Here is a 13863-nt window from a genome sequence, read left to right as displayed (position 1 = left end):
AGCCTCTGTCCCTCCCTTTATCTAAAGAATAGGTAATCTACATCACCCCTCCCCATCTCACTCTCTCCCCTTCTCTCGCTTTCTGGCTCAGTGGGAATTCTATTAGATCAAATTGTGACCCTCTTTAAGAGCCACACATTGAAAATATAAATCTATTTCTTTGCCAGCAGAAATTACTTAAGGTCCCATGATGGCTAACGAAGCAATTACCCAGTAGACAGCGTTGCTGTCCTCTATGCTGCTGGCCATTGGAGCTTTGAGATTATTGATGTATAAAGTTGTAAGCTGCATGTAGCCACCCAAATTAATGGAGTGGAAAACAAATTCTTGCACGGAGGTAATAATAATTATGATAGATTGCCTATGACCCGCTATTATCAATATAGAGACAACTGTATGAGAGAGAGAGAGAGAGAGAGAGAGAGAGAGAGAGAGAGAGAGAGAGAGAGAGAGAGAGAGAGAGAGAGAGAGAGAGAGAGAGAGAGAGAGAGAGAGAGAGAGAGAGAGAGAGAGAGAGAGAGAGAGAGAGAGAGAGAGAGAGAGAGAGAGAGAGAGAGAGAGAGAGAGAGAGAGAGAGAGAGAGAGAGAGAGAGAGAGAGAGAGAGAGAGAGAGAGAGAGAGCGGGGAAATATAGAAAGAGAGAGTGATAATAACATGCATACAGTAAGTGTGTGGCTCAGTGCGGATAATGAATTGAAAGAAAGGCGAGCAGCAGCTTATAGCCGTCCCAGGTCCGGGGTCACCTCTGTGTCAATTACTGGAATAAGCCGTTCTGTGCCTGAGCATAGTTTAATAACAAGGCCCGACTTTAGAATTCTATCAGTGGAGATGAACAAATATGAAAGACAACAACATTCAGGGTCCATGATGATATTGTGTGGGGGAAATGAAGTTGCTCGATCGGCTTTTCCCTAGGATACAGCGTGGAGTGCTGTGCTAATACTAACGCGTATTATGTGTATTTCCAGATGTGTCATTTGCTGTTTGTCGTGTAGCTTATCTTATTGCGAAGTCGTTTGCGGGTAAGCCTTACATTGGATTTTCACACATACTTAACCGTCCTTATTTTATGAATGCGTATTTATTACTTGTATTAATTGATGTCTATTTGTTGTTTGCTGTGTATCTTACTTTGTGAGTAAGCCTTTCGTCAAACAGGCAAAGCACGTCGTCACCTGTGTCACCTGTGACTTAAAGCAACTTCAATAAAGCATTGGAGGTTTAAATGTCAAAAATATTTTTAAAAAGACAGTTCCATGACTAAAAAAATGAATGTACCAAAATTATTCAGGTGTTGGTTACATTCACCCACATACAGTACAGTACATGACAGCTTTATATATAAAAATGACCACATGTAATGAGTTATGGAGCCAATACATGAATAACTGCACTTCGTGTTTTTTTCGAAGAATGGGTTAGCTGAGTGCTTTTGAATAAGGCGCATAGCTAGGTTAAATGGGCAATCTGTGATAGCCTCTAAACATAATTTTGATCTGGTTACATTTCTCATCCCTCAGCTGTTTACCAACACAGTGGTGCAGTGTCCGCTTTGTTGTTGTTTGAACTGCAGATTGCCCTTTTAAATCAGTGTATTGAGTTGTTTACGTTTGTCCTTTAATTGAAGCATAAGAGTGCAGTACGATGACCTGCAACTCTTATTCTCTGCTCTTTTCAACTGATCCTTCACAGAGGCAAAATGTCAACTATTCAGTAGACGACGCAACAACTCCTGCATTCCCTCATCAGATGGTTTGGTACATACATTGCTTATGAGGTTATAGTAGCAATATAACAAGTATACTGAACAGAAATATAAACGCAACATGTAAAGTGTTGGTCCCATGTTTCATGAGCTGAAATAAAAAAAAGATCCCAGAGATTTTTCATATGCACAAGAATTGGTTTACATTCCTGTTAGTGAACATTTCTCCTTTGCCAAGATCATCCATCCACCTGACAGTTGTGGCAAACAAAAGCTGATTAAACAGCATCATCATTACACAGGTGCAGCTTGTGCTGAGGACAATAGAAGGCCACTCTAAAATGTGCAGTTTTGTCATGAAACAATGCCACAGATGTCGCGAGCTTTAGGGGAGTGTGCAATTGGCATGCTGACTGGAGGAATGTCCACCAAAGCTGTTACCAGAGAATTGAATGTTAATTTCTCTACCATAAACTGCCTCCAATGTAGTTTTAGAGTATTTGTCAGTACATCCAACCGGCCTCACAACTGCAGACCATGTGTAACCACGCCAGCCCAGGACCTGCACATCCGGCTTCTGCACCTGCGTGTTTGCCTGAGACCAGCCACCAGGACAGCTGATGAAACTGTAGGTTTGCACAACCGAAGAATTCTGCAAAAATCGTCTCAGGGAAGCTCATCTGCATGCTCGTCGTCCTCACCAGAGTCTTGATCTGACTGCAGTTTGGTGTCATAACCGACTTTAGTGGACAAATGCTCACCTTCGATGGCCACTGACACGCTGCAGAAGTGTGCTCTTCACAGATTAATCCCGGTTTCAACTGTACCGGGCAGATGGCAGACATTGTGGATGGCGTCGTGTGGGCGAGTGGTTTGTTGATGTCAACGTTGTGAACAGATTGGTGCCCCATGGTGGCGGTGGGGTAATGATTTGGTGAGGCCCATTGTTGTGCATGGTGGCGGTGGGGTAATGATTTGGTGAGGCCCATTGTTGTGCCATTCATCTGCCGCCATCACCTCATGTTTCAGCGTGATAATACACGTCGCAAGGGTCTGTACACAATTCCTGGAAGCTGAAAATGTCCCAGTACTCCCATGGCCTGTCCCGCATTTAGCATGTTTGGGATGCTCTGGATCGACTTGTACGACAGAGCGTTCCAGTTCCCCGTACTATCCAGCAACTTCACAAAGCCATTGAAAAGGAGTGGGACAATAGTCCAAAGGCCACAATCAACATAATGATCTCTATGCAAAGGAGATGTGTCGCACGGCATGAGACAAATGGGTGGTCACACCAGATACTAACTGGTTTTCTGATCCACGCCCCTACCCTTATTTTAAGGTATCTTAGACCCACAGATGCATATCTGTAATCCTAGCCATGTGAAATCCATAGATTAGGGCCTAATTATCTTTTTTTTCAATTGACTGATTTCGTTATATGAACTGTAACTCAGTAAAACCTTTGAAATGATTGCATGTTGCGTTTATATTTTTGTTCAGTGTATTCAATTCCCCCAAAATTAATTATATTCTCTGATTAAGGAATCAGAGTTAATGTAATTATTTTTTACTTAAAGATGAATTTCATCTTTGGAAGCGTGTTGCGCTATGTTTGTGTCTCAGGCCATTATCTCTAATGAGATCTGACAATCTCATTCGTAACCTACAGTGGCCCCTCTGGAAGTGGAGTTTGGGATTCGTCAGGGGTGTGTGTGTGTGTGTGTGTGTGTGTGTGTGTGGGCCCATTTGTGCATGTATGTTGTGTTTGAATGAATATGTACTGTAGTTGGTGAGAGAAAAGCCACACAACTCTTCCCCGCATGAAGCCTCAAGGACAGTGACCCCTAGTGTTCATCCAATCAGACCATTTGTCTGCAGTGTGACAACAAGTCTGAGCCAAGGTACTCAGGGAGGTCCACATCTAGGATGCGCCATTTGGTATGCAACTCTTAAAGGAAAGATTCATCCATTTAAAACAAAAAAATTATATCGTGTTTGTGCATCTCTGAGTGATGTTCTATCAATTCCCAGGGTCATTTCACGTTTTCATATATATCTGAGCTGTTCACTCAGTATCTCCGCACAAATGCAGTGCGACTACAACTACCACCACTCCACCCACCTGCAATGATAAAAACACTTCTCTTTTGTGTGCCGGAGTCTGGTCTAGTAGTAGCGCTGCCGACTCTGGATCATACATTCCCCCTAGTGGGATTAGGTTAAACCCCGCCTGTACCTTCATATCTCTGTTCCTCAACACATCTGTCTACCCCTCTCACTTGTGACTTTCTATCTCTACCCATCTGTCTACCCCTCTCACTTGTGACTTTCTATCTCTACCCATCTGTCTACCCCTCTCACTTGTGACTTTCTATCTCTACCCATCTGTCTACCCCTCTCACTTGTGACTTTCTATCTCTACCCATCTGTCTACCCCTCTCACTTGTGACTTTCTCTCTCAATAGAATGTGATTTCAATAATACAAATAACAAGAATACATCTCTTCTGTGATTTACATCTGAGGCACTGACTGCATAACGTGACATGAAGTCACCTGATCTGCCACGGCATGGCGGTGTTTACTATTTAGGTGAGTGGTAGTGGCAGATTAAGACTTCGGGTCAGGATATCGGTTGTGTTTGTGTTCCTCGCTCACTCACCGGGAGTTATGGGAACGACCAGGGTGAGTCAACACCTTTGTTTATCTGAGAGGAACACATTGTCTCTCTATGTTCCCTGAAACTGCCGTAACCAATCCATCTCCCGGACATCTCTACGACGTCTTTGCCACCATGGTTACCGGTAATTGATCTGTATTTGGACAACAGATGGAACAGAACGATAGCAACTGATATTTGAGTGAGTAAATACGGGAATGTATGAATACAGTAATTAAGAGAAAATGAGGGGAAAGAACAGACGAATTATCGCGCATGGTGGCGCTCAGGGAATCGGGTCTTGTGCTACTATTCTTCAACCGCGGCTGGGCTGCTGCACTAGAACCAACATTAGATAAATAAACAGCACAGAGGAAGATAAACAGCGGTGCATCATTCTCTGAGGGCGGCTGTTTGAAATTCCATTGAGCAGCTATGATTATCTATTAAAACTTGATCATTTGGTAAATTAACATAATTAGTGTCCACACCTGAAGGAGAGAGGTGAGGTTTAATGAGCTAAGGTGTAACCTGGCACTATACATATATGAGAAGAACAGGGAAAATAGACATACTGTATGTAGTTCTCTGGGTAACACGTTATAATAAGATGCACACTAGCCCATCCGATTTGGCCATAAGACACTAACATTCATGGGTGTTCATCATGTTCATCGTCATATAACCTTGTTATTGTTATTCGTATTGTGTTACTTTTTTGTTACTTTTTATTTTAGTCCAGTTGGTAAATCTTTTCTTAACTCTTCTGTTGGTTAAGGGCTTGTAAGTAAGCATTTCACGGTAAAGTCTACACGTGTTGAGATACTCTTAATGTTCGGCTATGAAAAGCCAACTGACATTTCCTCCTGAGGTGCTGACCTGTTGCACCCTCGACAACTACTGTGATTATTATTATTTGACCATGCTGGTCATTTATGAACATTTGAGCATCTTGGCCGTGTTCTGTTATAATCTCCACCCGGCACAGCCAGAAGAGGACTGGCCACCCCTCATAGCCTGGTTCCTCTCTAGGTTTCTTCATAGGTTTTGGCCTTTCTAGGGAGTTTCTCCTAGCCACCGTACTTCTACACCTGCATTGCTTGCTGTTTTGGGGTTTTAGGCTGGGTTTCTGTACAGCACTTTGAGATATCAGCTGATGTAAGAAGGGCTATATAAATAAATGTGATTTGAATTCGGTGCATGTGACAAATAAAGTTTGATTTGATCATATACATTTGCTTTTAAAAATTACTCTTTTTGTGCATCCTGGCAAAGTGACCAAAACCTTTCCTGATATTCACCAAAACTAATATTCATGAATATGACTCTACTGTATAGATGTACAGTCTGCTTTTTAAATGATAATGAGCCTCAATGACAATACACGGAGCTGAAGAGCACCACATAAACATAATGATATAATATAATACTATATGCCATTTGGCAGACACTTTTATCCAAATGTATGTATACATTTCTGTATGGCTGGCCCCAGCAGAAACAACAAGTGCACATCAAGTACCACGCTGTGTCGAATAGCCAACCACAACAAAAAGAACAACAATATTTTGTTATCTTACCTTGATGACACCCCTCCCCCTGTCCTCGCCATAATTGGTCCCCAGGATCTCAAAGTAGATGTTGGGGTTGGTTCCGTTGTCAGTAAACTCCAGGAAGCCGGTCAGACCACTCACTCCAGACTGTACGGGAAAGACACAAAGTCAGAGTGCTGTCAAAATGGACAAAGCACATAGTCCTGTTGAGATCGAAACAAGTCCTGATGAGACGGAGTCTATCCTAATATGGACACCGTACACATGATTATCAAAGACACTACAATGAATGTAGTCCCTGAGAAAGTTAGAGAACATTTCAAATGGACCATATAAAAGATCTCTTGTCAGACTGGATACTTCTATCTGTTATTTCACGAGCCCAATGGGAGAAATAGGTGATCTATAGTTAGTAGCAAGACATCATCAATCCTCCAGCCTAGATCACCTGGTTGGAAAGCGTGGGGTTTTCTGAAGACAATCCCTCTCGCTTTGATGTCTTCGATTGATGTGTGCAGAGGTCATGAATCAACAAATTCTCTGCCTCGCTCCCCCCCGCACCCCTTTCATCATTCAGCCTGCAGTGCACCTGCACTGAAGGCATTCTGCGGCGCTGTGTTTGAGAACGCGACTGCCCCGAGCCACAACGAATCCGCCCACGTTGGGAAACAGATTTATTCATCTTCATGCAGCCCATTACATTATCATAATGATAATAATCGCCTGTTGGTAGTCTACTCTTATTGGGGTCTCATTTGCAAAACGAGAGCAGGCTTACAAACCCCTTTTCGCCAGAGAGGGCCTTGGCTGCCACAAACAAAGCGCAACACCATGCCTAGCCTTTCATCTCTCCAACATCACAAACGAGTGCAGAGACCCTCCTCAACACACCCCCCCACTCCCTCCACTCTCTCTTTACCGCCTGTCTGGCACATTGTCCTCTACAGCAGGTGCAATTACACAGCAGGTGCAATTACCACAAAGATAATTGTTGTGAATGTATTGCACCAATACCGAGCTGACAGGAATAATTAGCTGGCCAATTATGAGAGCTGATGAGCAGTATCCAGACGAGTTCACCTTAACGCAGGCATTGAAAAGCCAATAAACAGCCAGTTCCCCTAATAAAGCTGTAGAACAGTGATCCAGTGAGGACACCCTAGGGAATGAAAAATGGGTCCATTACATCGCTGGCTTACAGTACAATAACAAGGTTCACGCCACATTAACATCACCTATACACAGTTATTACAATTAAAAACTGGAGGAGAGAACACCTCACACAAACACAGAGTCCCAGGGCTGGTTGGAGAGGGACTGAATCAATGGGACTTGGCTTTTGCAGGCTCACCATCCCTATAGCACGGCCGGTGTCACTTTCACTGAATGCTCACGCAGCTCATGGCAGAGGGCAGGGTGTGAGGACGCCACTGTTTGTGTGTGTGTGTGTGTTTGTGTGAGAGAGTGTACTGTGTGTGTGTGGGCACGTGCATGCCCATTTGTTTGTGCAGACACATGTCGACAGGTACAGTACACCCCCCAGGAGCAAAGGCCACAGGGATGGAGAAGGTGATAACATCCCGTCCTAGCCTCCTGCACCAACACAGCAGCTCTGGAGAGCACAATGTCACCTCAACACGGCAACAGCAACCCCAACAGGGTATTATTCAATGCCCAAGACAGTGCCCCTACAGTGTCTCCCTATCCATTTCAAAGGTCTCCTCTGAGAGAAAAGTGGAGGGATGAGATGAAGAGATGAGTTCCAACATTGAAGGGCTATCCCTTGTCTGTCAATTGTCTTTCACATAATGTAGTGTTCATATGATCTACAGCAGCATTGCACCTTGTCAGGTAGCGCAAAGACAGAACACAGCTGAACATAGTCGTGTTCCAAATGGCACCCTATTCCCTACGTAGTGCACTTCTTTTGACCATGACCCAAGGTCCATGCCACTCTTGCTTGACATATTCTTTACACAGATTTATCAACATTCCTATCATAATGTCCAATCAAATCATATCAAATTGTATTGGTCACATACACATATTTAGAAGATGATATTGTGGGTGTAGCGAAATGCTTGTGTTCCTAGCTCCAGTGCAGTAGTATCTAACAATTCACAACAATGCACACAAATCTAAAGTAAATAAATGGAATTAAGAAATATATAAATATTAGCTTGAGCAATGTGGGTGTGGCATTGACTACAATATAAAATACAGTATAAACATATGAGATGAGTAAAGCAGTATGCAAACATTATTAAAGTGCCTAGTGTTCCATTATTAAAGTGGCCAGTGATTCCAAGTCTATGTAGGGCAGCAGCCTCTAAGGTGCAGGGTTGCGTAACCTTGTGGAAGCCGGCTAGTGATGGCGATTTAACAGTCTGATGGCCTTGAGTTAGAAGATGTTTTTCAGTCACTCGGCCCCAGTTTTGATGCACCTGTACTGACCTAGTCTTCTGGATTATATCGGGGTGAACAGGACGTGGCTCGGGTGGTTGATGTCCTTGATGATCTTTTTGGCCTTCCTGTGACACCAGGTGCTGTAGGTGTCCTGGAGGGCAGGTAGTTTGCCCCCAGTGATGCATTGGGCAGGCAACACCACCATCTGGAGAGCCCTGCGGTTGTGGGCCACGCAGTCATGGGTGAACAGGGAGTACAGGAGAGGGCTGAGCACGCACCCTTGTGGGGCCCCTGTGTTAAGGATCGGCAAAGTGGAGGTGTTGTTTCCTACCTTCACCACCTTGGGGGAGGCCAGTCAGGAAGTTGCATAGGGTGTGGCTCAGACTCAGGGCTCCGAGCTTAATGATGAGCTTAGAGTGGACTATGGGGTTGAATGCTGTGCTATAGTCAATGAACAGCATTCTTACATAGGTATTCCTCTTGTCCAGATGGGATAGGGTAGTGTGCAGTGCAATGGCGATTATATTGTCTGTGGCTCTATTGGGAAGGTAAGCAAATTGAAGTGGGTCTAGGGCAGGGGTGAGCAACTCCAGTCCTCGAGGGCCTGATTGGTGTCACACTTTTCTCCATCCCTAGCAAACACAGCTGATTAACCAAATTGCATTCCAAACTAAATATCATGATTAGGTGATTATTGGAGTCAGGTGTGTTAGCTGGGGCTGAGGCAAAACCCTCGAGGACTGGAATTGCCCACCCCTGGTCTAGGGTGTCAGATAAGGTAGAGGTGATATGATTTTTAACTAGCCACTCAAAACACTTTACGATGACAGAAGTGAGTGCTACGGGGTGATTTAGTTCAGTTACCTTTGCTTTCTTGGGTACAGGAACAATGGTGGACATCTTGAAGCAAGTGGGGACAGCAGACTGAGGAGATAGGGAGATATTGAATATGTCTGTAAACACTCCAGCCATCTGGTCTGCGCATGCTTTGAGGACGCAGCTAGGGATGACGTCTTGGCGGGCAGCTTTGTGAGGGTTAACATGCTTAAATGTCTTACTCACATCAGCCACGGAGAAGGAGAGCCCACAGTCCTTGGTAGCGGGTCGCGTCGGTGGCTCTGTGCTTGTCCGGAAGCAAGACGTCGGTGTCCGCGACGTGGCTGGTTTTCCCTTTATAGTCCGTGATTGTCTATAGACCCTGCCACATACGTCTTGTGTCTGAGCCGCTGAATTTATGCCTGTTTGATTGCCTTACGGAGGGAATAACTACACTGTTTGTATTCAACCATATTTCCAGTCACCTTGCCATGGTTCAATGCAGTGGCTCGCGCTTTCAGTTTTGTGCGGATGTTTCCATCTATCCACAGTTTCTGTGGCTTGTAGGCATTTCGAAATGTTGAGTAGCAGTGGTCTAATGTTTTTCCAGAGTGAGTACTACAGTCAATGTGTTGGTAGAACTTCGGTAACAACATTTTTCATCCCTCACTCCAAGCATTATACAGGACATGGAAATACAATCTCATGCATATATTTAATGTATCCTATGGATGTACATAATATTATGTACAGTATACGGAATAAGTCAGAACTAGGAGTTTGTCATGACCTCATCGTGACCTGACGGCCTTTGTTGTATTCAAGAAAAATGCCTGTCCCTAAGAATAACCTAAGAAGGTCCGGAGTCCTGCTGTTTTTCAGCTCTACCTGATAAGTAAATGCACCCACCTTGATTCCCAGGGATAAATCAGTCCTTGATTAGAGGGGAAGAATGAAAATCAGCAGTGGAACTTGCTTTGAGGTCCAGGTTTTGAATTGACCTGCCCTATATGGACCAGTACCTTTTTGACGTTGTCTAGCATGGGGCGCCCGCCTTGCCAGGGCTTGGAGTTCTTGCGGATGCAGGTGAGGCTGGCCATGCTGTGCCACTTCCTGTCCTCCAGTTTCCTGTGGAAGGTGTTGGCCAATAGCAGCACCGTGTCGTAGATGTAGCGGTTGGTTATCTTGCAACAAAAGAGAGGGAGGGAGGACAGAGGAAGAGGAAGTGAGACAAAATAAGGGAAGAGAAGGGAAGATTAAGACGCAGACGAAGAGCAGGGTGAGACGAAACATGAAAGACAGAAAGAGGGAGAAAGGGGAAAAAAACGACAGGAAAAGGAGTTGTTAATAATAACTTATTATTAGAAGTTATTACCAGTGGAACAAAAGAAAAGTGGTAGTCAGAGCGGTGAGGGAAGAAAAATGGGAACTGGAAAGAGAAATTCACAGCAGACTTATCTAGTGGTATTGCAGTAAGTGAAACCAAGATGATGTGTATATTCATGTTCCTCGGCGTTGAAACCCAAAGGCTATGATTCAAATGAAACCCTATTCCCTGTAAAGTGCATTACCTTTGACCAGAGCCCTATGAGCCCTGGTCAAAAGTAGTGCACTATACAGGGAATAGAGTGCAATTTCGGATGCAGGCTAAGTAAGCTCCGCACCCTTCTGAAAGCTGCTGTGACGGCTGGCAGTGAAACATGCAGTGATCATAAGGAGCAGGCAGCCTCGGCTGGCATCATTTGAAAGAAAATTGATGGGTGCGCTCGCATCATTTCAACAGTTCTTTGATCATCTGTAAAGAAACAACACCTAACACCTGTCATTTGTAGCTACATCTCTGATGTCCTCGGAAAACGTCCCCTCTAACTACTGTTTGAGTTACACATCCAGACTGCTCCCGTTTCCGGGTAAATGGAAAAGGCCCCAGAATGATTCAAGCAGCTTTAACATATCTCGTTGGCTTCGTCTAAGCTCAGCCTTTAAAATCTCCACAACGCAAATCGCGCCACATGCATCCTTTTAAAGGTTAAGAATGATGACACCTTATTCCCTATATAGTGCACTACTTTCGAGGGCCCCACACAAAAGCAGTGCACTAGGGAATAGGATGCTATTTGGCGCACACAAAGACGCATGGGGAGAGAGAGAGAGAGAGAGGAGAGTAAATTCGGGCCCTGATTGATTGCGCTGTGATTTAGCAGGAGTGTTGTCTCCATTTTAATGAGAATGTAATAAATAGAGTAGAGAGTGGCCATTAGATTTGCCGTTGTTTATTAGCCTGCAACGCTCCGGCACACTTGACACAATATTGAGTGCCCCCGCGTTCCAGCGCCCACTGGGGATGAGGAACGAGCGTGGCATCTCCCTGACATAGGCTTTTACAGCAGAGAAAGGTCAACAATGCATCAGTGCTATGACAGGTTTTGCAACCCAAATGGCATCCTATTCACTACATAGTGCACTACAGGTAACGGAAACACTTGAGTAAATGAGGGATATAAAGTATATTGAAAGCAGGTGCTTCCACACAGGTGTGGTGCCGGAGTTAATTAAGCAATTCCCATCGCATCATGCTTAGGGTCATGTATAAAAATCCATTATTTTAGCTACCATGGCTATGTCCTCATAGGATAACAATGGCCCCATCCACAAGGGACAAGTGGTTACTGAATGGTTTCATGAGCGTGTAAATGATGTAAACCATATGTCATGGCATTCTGGTCTCAACTCAATTAAACACTTATGGGAGATTCTGGAGCAGCACCTGAGCGGCACATGCTTTCCACCAACATCAACAACTCATTTCTTGTGGAAGAAATGTCTCGCATCCCTCCAATAGAGTCCCAGACACTAGTAGAATCTATGCCAACGTGCATAGAAGCTGTTCTGGCTTGTGGTGACCCAAAGCCAAATGAAGACACTTTATGTTGCTGTTTCCTTTATTTTGGCAGTTATCTGTCCTTTTGACCAGAGCCCAATGGGTTCCCCTAGGTCAAAAGTAGTGCACTTTATAGGTAAAATTGTGCAATTTGGGATGCAGCCAGGCTCCCATTCAAAACACAACTCCTGTTTTAGTATGCTGGGTGATTGTACTGTTGCTTCCAACCACATCATTAATAATAATAATGATTAGGAATAATGGTTTAAATGCTGCGGATATTCGCGGAGATAATGTTCCGATAATTTAAACCTATGCATGGTGGGTGGATGGCGCTTTAGTTCCATTCATCACACACACACGTAGGCACAATTGTGCACATACGCACATGCACACACAGACAACTGCACTTGCGCACACACACACACACAGAACAGACAATACCAATTACATTGAGTGGGGCGCTGGATGAAAACACACAAAATGTCTCGTACAAAATGACTCGTACAAAATGACTCGTACAAAATGACTCGTACAAAATGACTCGTACAAAATGACTGGAACTTTGTAAGCGTGTATTTTTCTTTGCGGTTCTCTCCCATTCCAAAGCAAAAAACACTAGTAATGAGGGATCAGGATGTGTTTGTACTGGGTTGCTTACTCTGCAGCTTCAAGGTAAATGCTCTAGAAAATGGCCAATATGAACTGCCTGAGCACTATGTATTCAGAAAAATGACAAAGCTCCCAGTGCCCTAACTGCTCCATAGGGACTGGTCCACAGACAGAATAAGAAGAGCAACAACCCGAAGAGAGAGGGAAAAAAGCATGACAGTGAATCCTCTTGACTCTGAAGAAACACTATTGTTATTCCTGGCCGTCTGTGTTTTCAGCCACAGCAGGAAAAATAAGCATTTGACTTGTGTGAAATTAATGGTGGGTCGAGGGAGGGGGGCGAGGGAGGGTTAGTTTGGCCTGGGTAGCTAGAATGCCAGAGTGGATGCACTGGAGCTAAACAACTATTGTGTGTGTGTGTGTGTGTGTGTGTGTGTGTGTGTGTGTGCTGGGGAGGTATCTAGTTAGGGGTGGGGAGGGACAGAGCTGAGTTAAAGGCCAACATCTGGTGGTCATGTAAATTCTGGGAGCGTGAGGAGCGGCAGTGGCTGCAATCCAGAAGGGGGCAAGGAGTGTGTGTGTGTGTGAGTGCACCAGAACTCAGAATAAAAAAATTATAATAATTTGACCGACTGGAATTTCGTTAGTTCCCACAAAAAATTAGTGTTAGGGTTAGAATCAGGTTTAGGGTTAGGAGCTAGGGTTAGGGTTACGTTTAAAGTTAGGTTAGGTTTTCAGGTTAAGGTTAGGATAAGGGTTAGGTTTAGGGTTAGTATTTTGAAAATAAGATTTTGAATGGGACTGAATTGTGTGTCCCCACAAGGTTAGTTATACAAGACTGTGTGTGTGTGTGTGTGTGTGTGTGTGTGTGTGAAGGGGGAGAAAGAGTGGTCAGGCAGACCCAGATGATGCGCTCCAGCGCAGTGTGAAATTGGGCTTCTTCTGGGCCACTCTCCTGACCGCTGAGCTGCTCCAGCTCCACACTGACAGACAAAACAGGCCTAAATGCACCACTCACCACTGCACCGGGGACACACTGTCCTCCACTGACTGCCCCTGCTCTCTGTCTGTCCCCTCAGCACTTCACAACACACTCAACACTGTCTGTCTGTAAGTCTGTCTGTTTGTCTGTGTCAGACAGCAAGCCAGCCTGCCTTCCTGCATGCCTTTCTGTATGAAAGGTTTATCGGTCTGTCTGATGTGTCAGTCTTTTACTGAAAAAAATTATA

At 44.5% G+C, this 13863-nt stretch overlaps 1 protein-coding gene across 3 annotated transcripts in view; it reads right to left on the bottom strand.

The window, feature by feature from the left end:
* The window catches only part of grid2 (glutamate receptor, ionotropic, delta 2), a 559781-nt gene that overhangs the window by 175150 nt on the left and 370768 nt on the right, over positions 1–13863 (bottom strand). For all 3 annotated transcript variants that reach the window (XR_002475295.3, XM_021620869.3, XM_021620870.3), the window contains exons 7-8: positions 10164–10325; positions 5947–6066 (exon numbers count right to left, since the gene is read on the bottom strand). Coding sequence is in view for 2 of the 3 variants with exons in the window: in XM_021620869.3 (XP_021476544.2) it covers positions 5947–6066; positions 10164–10325 (282 nt within the window). In the remaining variant the exon portion in view is untranslated. The remainder of the gene's footprint in view (positions 1–5946; positions 6067–10163; positions 10326–13863) is intronic.

This window comes from Oncorhynchus mykiss, chromosome 11 (genome assembly GCF_057628025.1).
Source record: "Oncorhynchus mykiss isolate SJ-2025 chromosome 11, ASM5762802v1, whole genome shotgun sequence".
Lineage (NCBI taxonomy): Eukaryota > Metazoa > Chordata > Actinopteri > Salmoniformes > Salmonidae > Oncorhynchus > Oncorhynchus mykiss.
This window is presented reverse-complemented; position numbering and strand designations above follow the sequence as displayed.